Below are 17,358 nucleotides of genomic sequence, written 5' to 3'. Positions count from 1 at the left end.
CACACACACACACACACACACACACACACACACACACACACACTTCATCTAATGGGGCACACTGTCACAAGTGCACACCCTCTACTTAACTGTCTAAAACTCCTCTCTGAAACAAGATATGAAGATATAATAAATACAAAATATTTTCCTGAGACTTCATTCTGGTATTTGATACCATCTTTATTCATTTCTATTATGGAACAGAAATGAAATGCACGAAAATGTGGAAAGTGTGACAGCACGCCCCACTCTAACTTACACTCTCCCTGCACGTCAGTCAATGAATCAATGAATCAACAAATCAACGACTGCGTGAATGATTCAATCGATGAATGATTCAATCAACCAATCAATTGACTGGTTTGTACAGTATTGTTTATGTCGTGTAGTATTTCTTAGGCCAAATATCTTATAAATAGATAGATAGATAGATAGATAGATAGATAGGTCGGGCTACATTCACACCCATCCACCCACACAAATCATCCCACAAACAATAGTAACTGATCTCTGTCATGTTGAAACACGTTTAAACGAGAGGAAAGAGAGAAGAGAAGAGAAGAGAAAATTACACACAGACACCACGACACACTGAGAGTTTAAAGGTATTTAATGCAAAAAACAAAACAAAACAGTCCATCCTTTAAAATCCAACACCTTACAGCTGTTCCTTCAGAGGGTCAAACATTTAACACCATGTTTCTGTTATTTCCGTAAAAAAAAAAAAAAAACCCTCCTTTTTCTCCTCAAAAATCACTTTCTACTGTATCAGCTCATTAAGATGCTATCTTTTATAGGCATCTTGGCAACACAATACCTGAGAAGGCCCAAAAGTTTAAGCACACACAGGAAAAAAAAAAAAAAGATAAACCCGGTTTAACTTCTGTACCAAAATATACTGCATTTCATTCATACATATAGTCGCTATGTATACATATATACGTATATATATACATATATATATATATATATATATATATATATATATATATATATATATATATATATATATATCTATGTATATATATATAAAAATACACTCGTTTTTGCTGATCGTAAGGCCCACAGTAATAAAAAAACAAAACACTTCGTTCACAAAAATATATATATTTACAGTAATGTTAAAATATCAACCCATTACACGTGAATGTAATAACAAGCTAGACTCTGAGTGCCACTGATTTAACTTCAAGTACGTTCCACTGATCCCAAAGAGTAGATTTAATAAATGAACACTCGTGTGCTTGTGGCTGTAAACATAGTCTTTACGTCGATGCGTCCTTCACCTCTTTCTTTGGGTCCTTTTTTGTTCTTTTATTTATTTATTTATTTATTTTTTAAACATAATCCAGACTGTAAAGCCATGATATGTAACAAATCTCCAGACTCGTTTTTTTTTTTTCTTTTTTTTTTTCTTTCTACAAGTAATCGACATTTTCCATTTAAAAACGCTACAGTGCACAAAAAGAAAAAAAAAAATCGAAATAAAAAATACAAAACAAAAAGACTTGGACAGAAAAAGATTCAAGCAAATAAATTCAATGAAAACACATACAACTGGTCATTTCGTTTACTGACTTTCAATACTTGTGTTCGAAAAATAAAATTCACACAAAAAAAAAACAACAACAACAAAAACAAAAAACAAAACAACAAGTTTATGTAAAGAGGAATGTGTGTGTTCGATCAGTGCTACGACTCACGGCCTCGAGATCATTCACAGTTTTTACCCATAATCCACATAGTTAAGGTGAGAAAATGTGAAAAGCTCAGAAAGCACACAATGCTTACAGTGATCACCATGCACCATGACGAAGATAGAAGAAAGAAAGAAAAAAAAACACCTCAAAGTGAGAACGAGTGTTCGAAGCACTGAAGAAACAGGAAGCAATAAGGCTACAGGTGTCAGATCATCGAAACTGTTCAAGCTATCCAGGCTCTGCTGACTTGCCTCCGCTTATAACAGCAACGCGAAAGCAGCATCACAGACGCATTAGCAACTTATCATTCTTTCCAAAAGGTTCACACCAGCGTCATTAAAAAGTTCGACCGAGGAAGAATTAAGGGATAAGACACTTCGAAGCACGCTCTGTTGGGAAAATCATAAACGACACGGCATCGCGATGAAGTGGCGTAACGCCTACCACGCGACACGGACGCCGATGATTATTTTCCCATCACCGCACATCCTGAAGTGTTTTATTCTATTCCTCTTATACCACAGCAGTTTGCTAACGATTCCGTATCGTCCTGTAGTTCGTTAAGGAACGGCATGTACTCTTTATCCGTTTATAGTTACGTTTAATATCGTGAAACACCCACGAGACAAGTTATAGCAGCTACACACAGCCGTTCCCTCTCTTTAAGTCGTTAAAACAAAAACAAAACAAAACAACAACAACAAAAAAAAAAAACGCAGCTTTTGTAACTTTGACTGTTACAAAGCGCTGACACCGGAGACTGCTTCCATAAAGTTAAATAAACTCACAGTCGCCTCGAGGAAAACTCATCACCATGTCAACGCTTACACGATTTTTTTCTTTTCTTTTCATTTTTACGTAAGTATAAGGAGCTTCCGCTGTACACACAAGTCCCCGTGTAAGCGCTCGCTCTTTCTATGTAGCAGTAACGAATTAGAACGAGTGCATCGAAAATCATTTAAAAGAAAAAGAACAAAAAACAACAAGAAGTGAGATTTGTCATGCAACAGTAACGATTCTCTGAGAAAACGAATCAACCTTCTGACCAATCAGATTACAGAATTAGAACAGTGCTGTGGTATGATTATATATAATAGTATCGGATTACAGGTCGGCGTAATTCACTAGGTTTTGATTTCTTTTTTTAATTTAACAATATAAAATATGCAAACAGAGCACGCTCGGAGTTCTAATCAACTAAAAAAAAAAGCTGTGCGTTTTTATTAATCGTTTTATCTACAGGCTTTTCCGGTGTACAATTTTTGGTCAATGCAGTCCAAACACTGGATCAGATTTAGCTTTAACACCACTACACTTTCATCTACAGAAGTAGAGAACCTACCTTTTTTCAATTCCAACCTGAGGTGTAAGAAAACAAGCGAATACCCAGCGCTCCAGAGGAGAGCTTTTGTAATAACCAGCATAATAATAAAGCAGTGTGATAAAGTGCGGGCTGTAATCATTACCTGTTGAGTGAGTGGGTTAGTGAAGGAGAAGCTACAATGACAAACAGATAAGACACTGTGCTACCGGTGCAATTAAGAGGCTTGTTAAGTTGTGCTGCAGTGCAGAATGCTGCTTAAAAGAAAAAAAGAAAGAAAGAAAGAAATTGCTGTCTATTAATGTGGCTACAAAGCTACATCACAATGCCAGCATGGGGAGCATAGTAGTACACAAGCGTGAAGGGGAGAGTGTGATCCTGCACATACTCATAGTGAAAATCGAAAAAGAAAACAAAAAATTAATAATAATAACGATAACAATAAAGCAACCTCTAATGCTAAGGTTATAATAATAGGTCATGGTGGAAAAATGGTGGAAAAGGCAAGCTCGAAAATCATAACAGTCCAAACATCGGCAAGGCACTGAGAAAACAGCAGCGCAGGAAAGAATGAAAGAAAAAACAACACAACAAGAACAAAAAGAGTAACATTTATTAGTCTTTTCTCTATTCCCCTGAAGGTCCCTTGTGCACAAGAGCACTTTGTTCCTGATACACTCATATGGCGACATCTATAAAATCTCGAATAGACCTTTTGTGACAGGGACGACGGCAAGAAAAGACGCACTAAAGATCAAACAAATGCGCACACGCATAAAATAAAATAAAATAAAAACAAAAAACAGAAAACCCTTCATGACGTTTAAGCTAATATAGCTGCTCTGTTTTTTGGATGGTGCAGTAGATTAAAAAAAAAAAAAAAATTGAAAAAAAAGTGAGTGTCTGTGTATGCGGAGAGAATTTCAACACATCGTTCACATCCTCTACATGTTTAAAGTAAAACCCTCACCCAAATATATCGCCTTCGAAATCAAAATCAAAACCTGCTGGACCTAAACCTTCATATTACGTATTTGCTATATATGGCTGCTCGGCTGGACATCTCCGACGCCGTCTGGGATCCTGGATCCCCGGGGGCGAGTTTGCATCTCCTTCCTTAACGAAAGGTGTGCACGCCGCGGACGATGTGCGAGGAGAACTCGTAGCGATCTTTGCAGCAGTGGCCGCAGATGTTACACTCGAGGGGGTCTCTGTAGCCGTGGCAGCCCATGTGGATGGTGTACATGACGTGATCTAAAAAAAGCACGCGGCAGTGATCGCACTGGAAGACCCGCACCTCGTTTCCTCCCGGTCCGAACACTCGGATCCCGTCTCTGACACCCGGCGGATGGCCGCTCTCGTCCGGCCGTGCCAACGCTGCCCTGACGCTGGCGCTCGTCTGATTCACCAGTTTGTCTCGTGGGCTGCTGCGAGCCGAGTCGGCCGAGTCGTGGCCGCTGTTGCTGGGCGAGCGGTCGCGCCCGTCGTGCACCTCCCCTCGGACCGCATGCGAGGTTTTGGGCCGTGCCAGGGCGATGCCACCGTTGGCGCGGGCGGAAAACTCCGATTGGTGGGCTGGATGGTGGGGCACGTGGAGAGACTCGCGGCTGTTCGGGCGCTCCAGGCGCGGGCCGAGGGGATACACGGAGTGGAACAGGGGGTTGACCATGGACACCACCTCGGGCATGGCCAGCGGCGGGTGAGACATTATGGGACGCAGAGTATCGCTGTTTATATAAGCGAGGGAGCCACTGAGTGCCTGGTCCATCATGTGAGCCTGCATGATCTCTGCTTCCTTCTCGTACTTGAGGCCAACGTCGAAGTTCAGGTCAGGGTAGGCGTAGCGCACCATCTTCTCTCCTGCAGAACACAACGAAAACGATTATTTATATTTACACTCCCATCTGTCGTGAGGATCGTTGTTTTCTTCACGGGTTTTGTGTGTCCACGTCAGTTATATCACTATTATACAACAGCGCTGCTGAATTCTGGATTCTGATAGGTCAGAGGGTGTCGATTCCACTGAATTTTCTGCAACAGCAGCGCCGCTGCAAATCACAGTGTTGTATTAACGCGCTCGTTCTGATATGTTATACGTTATGCTATGTTTCTATATAGGGTCTGTACGGAGATGTTTATTTAACATTCATGGAAGGAGTCTCCAGTGTCAGGACTTTGTAAGAGGTCAGATACAGTTATTTTATTGTTGCTGTTTTTTTTTCTTCTCTCTTTTCGTTTCCTAAGAAACATTTGTTTTGTTTCTCTTTTTTTTTTTTTTTTTTTTTTTTACATAATTGAGATGAAGTTCTACTTATAAGGTTATTACGTAACATATTACACAATTATAATAATTATGAAATCATGTAATTATAGACTTTTTTTTTTTTTTGTAATCAGAACCAGGAATTGTAATTCCTCATTTCATTCCTTTTACAAAAGCCTATTAAAAAATAATAATAATAATAATAATAATAAAATAAAATAATAATAATAAAATACTTATATAATAATAAAAAAAAAACTTCTCACACTTCAACACCATTTTACGCTAGAAAGGAAGCCAGCTGATATATTTCAAGTCTAGATCATTCTTGTATGTTTTCATGTTTTTTTGCTCTGAATAAAGTTGGAAAGCCCCGCGCGAAGAGCCGGGTGAGCGAATTTAACCCCTGCCTAACGTGGATGTGGTGAGGTGTTGCGCATTGCTCGATTAAAGTTACAGGTGTGAAAAAAACCACAAGGGGAAAAAACATCTCCAGCCTGTAGCAAATTAGGCTCACTCTCTCTTTTGCTTTCCTGCAGTGTTTGGATTTAGCAAACACTTTCACCCTGAAACCACACTGCACCTAACATTTTACATGAGGATTTGTACGCTTTGTAAATGGCAACATATATATATATATATATATATATATATATATATATATATATATATATATATATATATATATATATATATATATATATATATGTGTGTGTGTGTGTGTGCGTGTGTGTGTGTGTGTGTGTAAGTCATTATACAAAAATTTTGGCTAAAAAAAAAAGAGTACGTGTTTACAAATTTTCAGGTAGAGTATGAAACCTGTTTTGGCTCTTAGCCTATTTCACTGACATTATGATCTCTGCCTCGAAAGGAAATATTTGTGGTTATATTTAGCAATCAGTTCTCATTTTGAGTAAAGCTACAGTATTTCCATTGGTGAGGTGACTGCTCACAGACCTTTGTGATATTATGAATATGTACGTGTTATTAACTCAGTAAGCGTTTTCTCGCCGGAGAACAGATACCCACCAACAAATTTCTGTGGCGTAGTGCTCTTCCTCTTGGCCACGTTGGCTTGCAGTCTCTCGATGACAGGCGGCCGTTCGAAGGGCACTATGCTGGCTACCTCTCCCAGAGGTCTCGGCTCTTTAGGAACCTCTGCAGTGGTTAGGAGAAATGAGGAAAATCATGCAGGTAGACCATTTTTTAAAGTATACATGCTACCAAGTGTACTTGAAATTTCTTTAAGCGAGCTAACATAAGCTAAACTTTAACGTTAACACGATGCTGTGCAGGTTCATCTGAAAAGCATATGTTCCAGGGAGCAAGATGATCATCCATCATGGATGTTAAAGTAGTGAAAATGAGTCAGATTTGTCGACATGTCTGACGTATCGAGATAGCTCGCTTTGTGAAATATTCTTGCTGGAAGATGTAAATGACAGAAGCTGGATGTATTTAAGGTTTTGACCCATTCACCTGCCTGAGGTAGGTTAGGGGTGTTGTTGCTACACATATTGGTACACCGAACTGAAGCGGAGAAACCAAAGTGCCTGTCCTGTTCAATAAGTGCGTCACGTAAGTACACATGCAAAACCAGTCACAGAACAGTCAAACATCGAGCGTCAATAGTTTAGCTGTCTAATGCAATTTGCCCAATGGTGGCTGACGTAGGTGTCTAAGACCAACAGCATGACTCAAACTAAGATGGGGGATGTATGACACTGTCATGAGAAAAGGCTTGTGACCGCTTATCAAAAGAGAGATTGAGGTCAGAGGTTTAGATGTCCCAGTTATATTATGTGAAGCAGGATGGAGCTTGTAACAGGTTAACCAACATGGACAAACATTCAACTTTACTGAGTACAGATCAATGAATTCAGTATATATATATACATATACACACACACACACACACACACACACATATATATATATATATATATATATATATATATATATATATATATATATATATGCCATCAATGCAAGTCTTTTACATAATCTCTATTTTATTTAGTGAATTTAATTTATTTTATGCTCATATTGTTAAATTGCTTTAACATTTCCTCATAAATCTAAAGATGGATGGATTGCCAGATGAAAGCCATAACCCCCCAGACAATAACATGATTCTTACGACCTTCAATGGTGTAAAGATGGATGGATAGACAGATGGATAGACAGATGGATGGATGGAGGCTATGATCCACTAGATAATAGCATGCTTCTTATAGCCTTCAGTGCAAAGATGGATGGACGGATGTATAGATGGATAGATCGAGGGACGGATGGATAATATATCTCAATCTTTGCCTGTTTTTCTTGCAAGTCTTTTTTTATATTGATTTTTTTTTTTAAATCTACATTTATTTATGTAAATAAGGATTGATCGAATAAAATAAGGTTGCACACATTTGCATACGTATATTATTGTTTATTGAGGAAAATAGCTTTTAAAACCGTTTAATCTTTTTAATTTTTCAGTATAAAATCCGATTATTAACCTTTTTAAAGAGGTATTTCCTTGATATTTCTCTTTTTGCTTCCATTAAGTATGCAACCTCATGCATATGTAATTTGCATAAATAAATACACATTTATGAAAAAGTACCAATAATAAAACAAAATACACGATTGGTATATGTCTTAAAAAAAAGTTTCACACGTTTCCTTAAATGATTAGATTAGGGTAGAAATAAGTGGATTTTAATAATACGATGTGATCTCATACCAATATGTGTGGTCTATAAGATGTATAAAATAAATTGACATAGATACAGTAGATCAGGAAGCAAGCTTTTCAGTGATATATGGCATGACGTGATAGTGCATCTTCAAAGATAATGTTGTGATTGGACATGAATGGTTAAATAAACATATTGCTGCTGGTTTTTTATTTATACATTTTTTTTATTATTATTACTCCACTACAAGGTAAGAAATGTTATACATTTAAAAATTCAGAAAAATGACTGAACCCATACCGTCTTGGATTAATTATTTTGATGAATAATTATTATTATTTTACGAAACAACTTAAACACAAGTGCTGTATGACTCGAGTCTGGTCTCCAGACGTTTTCTGTATTGACTTGGACTCTTCTCAGAATTATTGGTACTTGGACTTAACTCAGATTTGGGCATTGCCCTTGATAAGAGATTGTAAAAATAATGTTTGTCTAGAATTGTTGTAGAAAACATGAATGAAGTGGACTAGCTGTAGTAAAGCCTTGGCCTTGAAAAACGCTTTGTGGTATTGATGTAGTTTAGTCTCGAACTTGACTAGGCTTCAAACCCTGTGGCTAGACCTGGGGACGTCTTGACTAGGGATAGTCTAGTAGGGTTGACTAACCCTAACCCTAACCTTAACTCTGGGAGTGACTAACTAAAATCGCTCAAAATTCTGATGGACGGAAATCCTGACCCACTCACCTGCATACGGACCCGGATTGGGGGTGGAGTCCATCCCAGCACTCTGCAAGTAATTATGGCACCTCTCTTTGTGCTCCTCCAATGATGTGCGCTGCTTGTAGCTCCGCCCACAGTAGTTACATTTGTGTGGTTTACCAACTAAAATAGAGAGAGGACATCAAAGGAGAGAAATGTGTCTATTAGTAATACTACAATGCAAGTCATTCAGACTGTACGCACAACTGCAGTTTCGATCTTTGAGGTAGTAACCGAGAGAGTGGGCATGTTCTCGTGATGATGCAACTCACTATGTCTGAGATGGGTCAGCAGAAAAAAAAAAAAAAAATAGACTCAAGCTCAGAGTGGAATAATAATCCCACACAGAAATAAAAACACTACACATACACTCACAACGTAAAAGCCTGTCTCTCCATGAGGTTGGCGTAAGACGTGCGTGCTGTCACACACCCAGTCATAAAATCAGTGCCGCGGAACAAATTCTATCATTTCGGAAAAGTAGAAGAGGGCACTATCATTATTTAATCAGAAACTTTAACACGTTCGATTTATAATTCCTTCGCTTAAGATTTCTCGTCAGAGACACCAACACCAACACAAAGGGTTGCAGAGTCGACACAAAAAAGCGTTCGGCATCGGTCTTGAGAAAGAAAATCAGGAGCTGACGCGAAACACGAGTGACCCATTTGTTTCAAAAATATTATATAAATAAAGTTACACATATTGCAAATGTATTAAATGAAGTTACATATATTGAAAAAAAGACTAATGTGATGATATACGGTGAACATTGAACATTGGTGAGTTTGATAAAATTGGATTTTTTTTGTTTTTCTTCGTTAATTCGATAAGCTAGCTGAACAAGCTCGTCTACTACAGCTTACTTTAAAGAAGAGTAAATCTAAAAAATTCAGGTCCTGAAGATAAGATCCGATACGATTAAAACACAAACAAACAAATGATAATTTAAAAAAAAATAAAAATAAAAAATAAAAAAATGTTTTTTAAAAAATTTATAAAGCAATAGCAATTTTTTTTCCTTTGGTTATTTGATGTGTTCTGCTTTGACGCAAATGTTAAATGGTTTGAAGAACAATCTGACTGAACGCTTGTCTACGACAGCTCACTTTAAATAGAAAAAGATAAAATCCGATTAAAACACAAACAAACAAATAAAAAAGGGATGATGCTATTAATTAATCCATTAACACAGTTTGTGTATTTAAGAATGGTTTCGGCGCACGTTGGCTTAGAGGTTAGCACGTTCGCCTCACACCGCCAGGGTCGGGGGTTCGATTCCCGCCGTGGCCCTGTGTGTGTGTGGAGTTTGCATGTTCTCCCCGTGCTGCGGTGGTTTCCTCCCCCAGTCCAAACACATGCACGGTAGGCTGATTGGCGTGTCCAAAGTGTCCGTAGTGTATGAACGGGTGTGTGAGTGTGTATCTGATTGTGTCCTGTGATGGATTGGCACCCTGTCCAGGGTGTACCCCGCCTTGTGCCTCATGATCCCTGGGATAGGCTCCAGGTTTCCCGTGACCCTGAAAAGGATAAAGCGCTATAGAAGATGGATGGATGCATGGAAGAATGGCCTCAAATGGCATTCCAGAGTGTTTTGGAGTATATTCATGGCCAAAACATACATTTCAGCATGACATATTGTCCACCCCATGTCATTGACATGTATGCTATTTGAGAATGAACTCCTAAAAAAAAAACAACAACAACAACAAAAAAAACCCCTTCATGATTTATGATTAATAATAATAATAATAATAATAATAATAAAAAACTTGCTGTAAACAGCGTACGTTTATTCAGATCCCGTTTTTCCTTACGTCACGTGTAGCGTAAAATCGCTTCATAAACTTTCGGTAAACTTTTCAGTTTGATACGTAAATATTATGAAAATTCGAGTAGTATTCAAAGAGTGAAATTAGTTCTGACAGCCCGAGCCACAGGAACACGGGCTACATCACACACAACACCCACACTCGTGTAGTAGCTGGAAAATCGCTCAGAGCAGCAGAAAGGAACAGAGGGAGTTTTTTCTTTCTGCTTAGCCAGAGCAGGTGTGAGGTGAATCATTGTCTCAGTTCCACTCACACTGAGTCTCCATACACACACACACACACACACACACACACACACACACACACACACACACACACACACACACACACGCACACACACACACACACAAGGATGACACACCAGCCCAAACGGTACAGCGTTCCAGTGTGGGCCAGCAGAGCAGGATGAAGAGGAGGAGGAGGAAGAAGAAGAGGAGGATCCAGTGCCTCCAGGAACATGTCATGTTCCACAAATCAGCGCGAGATTCATTCATTGTTTGCGTTGAGTCATTCATTAACTTATACGCTTTCTTTCATTCATTCAAACGCAAAGCTTTGCCGGCGCACTAACGACGTTGAGTTGAGTCAGCCAAAAGTGTTTCCAATTCAGCGGCCTGCTTCAGCCTCTGTGGTGTCAGGCACTTTCAGTATTGTTCATCAAAAGCCACTTGTCTCCGAGAGTACGGACCTGCACGTGAGAACGTATTCTGCAAAATATATATATATGTTTTTTTTTTTTTTTTTTTTTTTTTAAACCTCCAACTGTTACGATCAGACTGGTGCCATTACCTGTAAAGAGCGTGGATTATGAAAGAAAAAAAAAACACCACTGACACATTTCACGAAGGGCGCAGTGAAGCTGATAACGAAAGTGAGATGACGGAGGGATGGGACCAGGCCAAGGCGAGGCGACTTTTCAGAGATGAAAATCTGCACTGACTTTGTCATCTAACACCGTGAGAAAAGATGGATCAGGATATGTGTGAATCAGAAGCAGAGCGAGAGAAACCCAAGCGTATTTGTCTTCCGCAAGGGCGTGATCGTGAGTAAAATGCGTAAAGGGAAACTAAAAACATTGAAAATAACAGCAGTTCTGTCCGAGTCAACAGGATTTGGGCGTGTGTCCAATGGCACAAGATTGAACATGTTATTGTGCTTAGAGCTGCATTCAAAAAAAAAAAAAAAGGGAGTGGGCGTGGGGGGGAGACACAAAAATTTCTTGATTTCAATTAACTGCATAATAAAATATTTCTTACTCGTCTTCTTACTACTATCAAAACTATAAATGTCAGAATTTTAGTTCTGCCTGGATATGCATCTGTTCCTGAGAGAACGAGAGAAATGAGAGTTTTTTTCTTTTTCCTGCGATAAAGAAGAAAACTAAAACTTACTAATAAAACTTCCTCTGGGGTCACAAATGTTCCGGAAATGCAGCTTTTCTTTGTATCCACGTGAGTATGTTGACGAACGTCAATCACCCTAAGGTATGAGCATGGTGCAGCTGATTTGCATTTGGTGACGCCCACAAAATACCATAAAAGGTAAAGCTCAAACAGCTGAAATGACGAGCAAAAGGCAAAAAAAAACAAACAAAACCTTTCTCAAAGGCAGACGGGAAAGTTATTTGACTCATGTCTATGCCGATAAAAGGCTAACGTCTGAAGCTGGATTATGGAAAAGGTGCAGTAGATGAATTAAGCCAGGCGAAAAGAAAGCCGTTTGACATGAAATCCAATCACAACCGATCTCATGTTCAAAAGTAATTATCTTGGTGTCATCTGCGTGCTGAAGCCATGGTCTGCAAAGAGCTTACGAAGCATGTACGGTATCTCATTTGTCAAAAGATTTGAATCAGGAAGGGGGATATACAATCATTTCCAAAACATTAGATGCACCATGGAACATCATAAAGACCATCATCAACCAACAGAGAAAACGTATCTCCACAGCAACATCACCAAGAACCAAAATTTACAAAAGGGCAAGACAAAAACCTACCAGGGAGGCTGCTGAGAGACCTACAGCAACATCAAAAGGAGCTGCAGGAATATCTGACAAGTACTGATTACTCTCTGTACGTGACGACTCTCTCATATTCCTCACATGTCTGAGCTCTGGTGTGAGGGTGGCTAGACGGAAGCCCTTTCTCACGAAAAAACAAACAAAAAACATCCAAGCTCAAATAAATCACCCCAAAATCATATGGCACAATGTGTTATAGTCTGATGAGACCAATTCCACAAGGCGCAATAATTCCACAGTCACGGTGAAGCATGGGGGTGGAAGCTGAAGACTTTTCTTCAGCTAGAACTGGGGCTTTAATCAAGGGGGAGGGAATCAGGAATAGCAACAAATGCCAGTCGATATTAGTGCAAAAACCTTCAGGCGTTGTCTCTATCAGACTCTTATCTCAGTCGGACTCTTATTTTAATCGCACTCTTGTCTCTATCGGACTCTTGTCTCAATCGGACTCTTGTCTCTATCGGACTCTTGTCTCTATCGGACTCTTGTCTCAATCGGACTCTTGTCTCTATCGGACTCTTGTCTCTATCAGACTCTTGTCTCTATTAGACTCTTATCTCTATCAGACTCTTATCTCTATCAGACTCTTGTATACTTTGCAATTTCACATTAATGACGGGAAAAGTTCGGACATCGTTTTTCTTAGTGGTGTTCTATTACTTCACAAAAACCTGGGGTGTGTAGACTTTTTATATCCACTGTAGATAGATAGATAGATAGATAGATAGATAGATAGATAGATAGACAGACATATAGATATATAGATAGACTACACACAAATAAAAACACTAAACAAGTTCATTAATAAATGGAAATAAACCAACAAGTGCATTTGTAAGTAAGAAAATGTATAAGCATAAATAAATGGATAGATAAATAGATAGATAGACAGATAGATAGATAGAATACACACAGATAAATAAATTGGTAAACAAGTTGTATAAATAAGCAATTAATAAATGGAAGTAAACAAATCAGTACATTAATAAGTAAAGATATAAACACAAATAAATAAATGAATAAATGAATAAACAAATAGAGAGAGAGAATGATAGATAGATAGAATACACAAATAAACAAATTGCTAAATAAGTTAATTAATAAATGGAAATAAACAAATAAGTACATAAATAAATAAAGAAATAAACACAAACAAATAAATGAATGAATAAATAAATAAACAAATAAGTGTATTAATAAGTAAAGAGATAAACACAAATGGCTGAATGAATGAATGAATAAATAGATAGATAGATAGATTAAATATACAACTAAACAAACTGATAAATATGTTAATTAATAAATGGAAATAAACAAATAAGTACATTTAAAATAAATAAATAAATAAATAAATAAATAAATAAATAAATAAATACCAACATACATACATAAACAGATGGATAGATGGATAGAAATAGACAAAATAATAATAGACAAAAGATAAAAGAGTTAAAACCAAAACACAGGTTGAGCTCATGAATGCTGGTAATGCTTGTGCTGGTGTAGATCAGAGGGTTACATGTCATCGTGTCATCAGATCAGTGTTTGGGAAACTGAGTGATATGAGTGGGTCACGATGACGATACCTTTGTCTGGTTCTGTCACACTTTCAGTCTTTGTAAAAAAAAAATTCACACAATTCGGTCATTACAGTAAATGTAAGGTGGCTGCTTGTGGCCGTCTCTGAGGAGATTCCGTCTCCACACTCAGAAACGCACTGCACCACAAGATGGAAATGAAAAGAAAGGCAGCGGTTTGGTCCAGTGAACTGGGACAGCACCTGCACACTGTGTGTGTGTGTGTGTGTGTGTGTGTGTGTGTGTGTGTGTGTGTGTGTGTGTGTGTGTGTGTGTGTGTGTGTGTGTGTGTGTGTGTGTGTGATGAATTAAGATGAAGCTCAGCTAGACATGTGTGTCTCTATAGTGTACATGAGCCTCTATGTACATTATATGCAAAAAAAAAAAAAATGAAATTGAAAAGTTGACGAAGTTGAAACGGTGAAATGTTCCTGTTGCTACTCGACATCCAATCAGATGGAGTGACGCTCACCACAGATGTTGGATGTGCAGAAAAATCCCTGCATCAGCATCTATTCTTGATATGCAAATGCCTTTAGTGTTGCATTAAAGCCCACTTAACCGCATCCATTCGGGTTGAAAACAGGAAATCGTGAGATGAAGATGACATTTCACTTCACGTAAATGCCTATCAACTGCTGCTCATCAGCACAAGTGCCCAGCTACACACACACACACACACACACACACAGACACACACACAGACACACACACAGACACACACACACACACACACACACACACACACACACACACACACAATGTTTTCAATTGTAACCTTCATCCTTTGTACACTCTTACAAAAAAAAAAAAGAGTCGTTCCTCAAGGGTTCTTCGGATAATCGACGTTCTAGATGATTAAATCCATACTTTTTGCTGCAGGGTGCCCCGTCCTCTAGCAACCCCCCCCCACCCCCTCCCCCCAAGAAAAAAAAAAAAACGGGAAAGAGAATGGAGAAAAGACTAAGCGTTTTTGTAATTCGGTGCTTATTTAAAATAGATGAATGTAATTCTATTAGCATGGACACACACACACACACACACACACACACACACAAACACACACACACACACACACACACACACACACACTTTATATTAGTGCTTTAAATTATACATCTGTCTATCTATACTACGTCTATCTGCCTGTCTGTCTCTCTGCCTCTGTGACTGTCTGGCACTCTGCCTCTCTGTCTCTGTGACTGTCTGGCTCTCTGCCTCTCTGTCTCTGTGACTGTCTGTCTCTCTGCCTCTGTGACTGTCTGGCTATCTACCTCTCTGCCTCTGTGACTGTCTGGCTCTCTGCCTCTCTGTCTCTGTGACTGTCTGTCTCTCTGCCTCTGTGACTGTCTGGCTCTCTGCCTCTGTGGCTGTCTGGCTCTTTGCCTCCCTGTCTCTCTGCCTCTGTGACTGTCTGTCTCTCTGCCTGTCTGTCTCTCTGCCTCTGTGACTGTCTGTCTCTCTGCCTCTGTGACTGTATATCTCTGCCTGTCTGTCTCTCTTTCTCTGTGACTGTCCTTCTCTTTGCCTCTGTGACTGTCTGTCTCCCTGCCTGTCTGACTCTCTTTCTCTGTGACTGTCTGTCTCTCTGCCTCTCTTTCTCTGTGACTGTCTGTCTCTCTGCCTCTGTGACTGTCTGTCTCCCTGCCTGTCAGCCTCTCTGTCTCTGTGACTGTCTGTCTCTCTGCCTCTCTTTCTCTGTGACTGTCTGTCTCTCTGCCACTCTTTCTTTGTCTGTCTATTGTACTCTCTCTGTCTCTGTTGTACTCACTGTCTATCCAGCTGTCTGTCTGTCTTCCTATCCATCTCTCTCTCTCCCTCTCTCTCCATTCTTTCAGTCCTTATTGCACAACATGTGGTCGGACCAGCCCGAGTTCCTGACATTCCTGTGAGCTGCAGGTGTCACAGGGCTGACGAGGGAAGATCAGGACAAAGCTGTCTTTCTCTCTCTCGTCGTCTCTCCCTGTCTGAGACGCTGAAGCTAATCAGGCGGCACGCCGTAAGGTGTAGAGATAAAGTAAAGACTGAAACTCCACAGCTGCAGTTCTGACCGCAGTGCGCACTCTCGGGGAGCGATTAAAGCGCACTCCCTGTTCCTGGACAAAATACATCAATTTATTTTTCTTTTTTATGAACTGTCATTGAAAAGACAGAGAACGTGATCACGTGGTAATATTTCCCTTGATGTGTACTGAAATTTAAAATAATAATAATAATAAAAAAAAAGCAGTGCTAAACTACAATTAATAATTCAGCACCTGAAGAGTGTGTGTGCAGAAATGTGACATATTAACTGCCTGGCCTAGAAACTCTGCGTATCCCAGGTGCTCAGAGCGATTAGCGCTGAAAAACAGGAAATGAGAAAAGAAAAGCAGCAAAACATGATGAGACAGCTAGATAGAGCACTCCTGCTCTCCCTGTGAGTCGCAACGAGTGTGTCCCGAGGTGACAGCGTGCTCGGCTCACTGATCCACGTATCCGATGACCCCCCCCCCCCCCCCCCACACACACACACACACACAGTGACACAATGATAGATTGATGGATTGAATGAGTGAGGTTAAGAGAAAGAAAAACTATAGAGTGGCTGAGGCAGAGAAGAAGGAGTTACAAAGAGAAAAAGAGAACAATGGTGCAGGATAAAAGAAGAGAGAAAGAGAGAGAAAGAAAAAAGAAGAGGTAGAGAGAAAGAAAGTGGGTGAAAGAGAGAGAAACCAGGGATGAACGAGGAGGAAGGAAAGAAACGAAGCATTGAGTAGTGAGATGGCATTAAGGGAGAAGAGGTGAAAGGAAAGGGATGAAAAGAGAAAAATGAATGGAGAGAGGAAGAGGTGAGAAGAAAAGGAGAAGTACTGTAGGGAGTGAAGGACAGGAGGACAGAAAAGAGGGAAAGAAAACATGGTGGACAGGGGACAGAAAAAACGGAAGAGAAGAGAGTGACTGGAGTAAGAAGAATGAGAGACAGGATGAGTAGGATAACAGAGAGACAAAGAGAGGAGATAAAGAGAAAGAACAGGGTACGAGAGAGATAGAGAGACGGAGAGTAGTAAAGAAAAGAAGAGGGAACGTGACGGAGAGTAAAAGAGAAAGTGGACGGAGTGAGGAAATAAAAGAAAAATGGGGAGAAAGTAAGGCAGAAAGAAGAAGTGGGCGGAGAGTAAATGAAAGGAAAGAAGAGCGAGAGGGAGAGGAA

General features: G+C 39.4%; 1 protein-coding gene across 6 annotated transcripts in view; it reads right to left on the bottom strand.

Moving 5' to 3' along the window:
- Nucleotides 1-592: 592 nt before the first annotated feature.
- ikzf2 (IKAROS family zinc finger 2) overlaps nt 593-17,358 on the bottom strand; it is a 52,098-nt gene continuing 35,332 nt past the window's right edge. For all 6 annotated transcript variants that reach the window (XM_017470450.3, XM_017470453.3, XM_017470451.3 and 3 more), the window contains 3 exons: nt 8,720-8,857; nt 6,314-6,442; nt 593-4,881 (listed from right to left, as the gene is read on the bottom strand). In XM_017470450.3, the coding sequence (XP_017325939.2) occupies nt 4,139-4,881; nt 6,314-6,442; nt 8,720-8,857 (1,010 nt within the window). In that variant the 3' untranslated portion in view covers nt 593-4,138. The remainder of the gene's footprint in view (nt 4,882-6,313; nt 6,443-8,719; nt 8,858-17,358) is intronic.

This window comes from Ictalurus punctatus, chromosome 6 (genome assembly GCF_001660625.3).
Source record: "Ictalurus punctatus breed USDA103 chromosome 6, Coco_2.0, whole genome shotgun sequence".
NCBI lineage: Eukaryota > Metazoa > Chordata > Actinopteri > Siluriformes > Ictaluridae > Ictalurus > Ictalurus punctatus.
The sequence above is the reverse complement of the archived record's forward strand: the minus strand, read 5'-3'. Positions and strand labels throughout refer to the sequence as shown.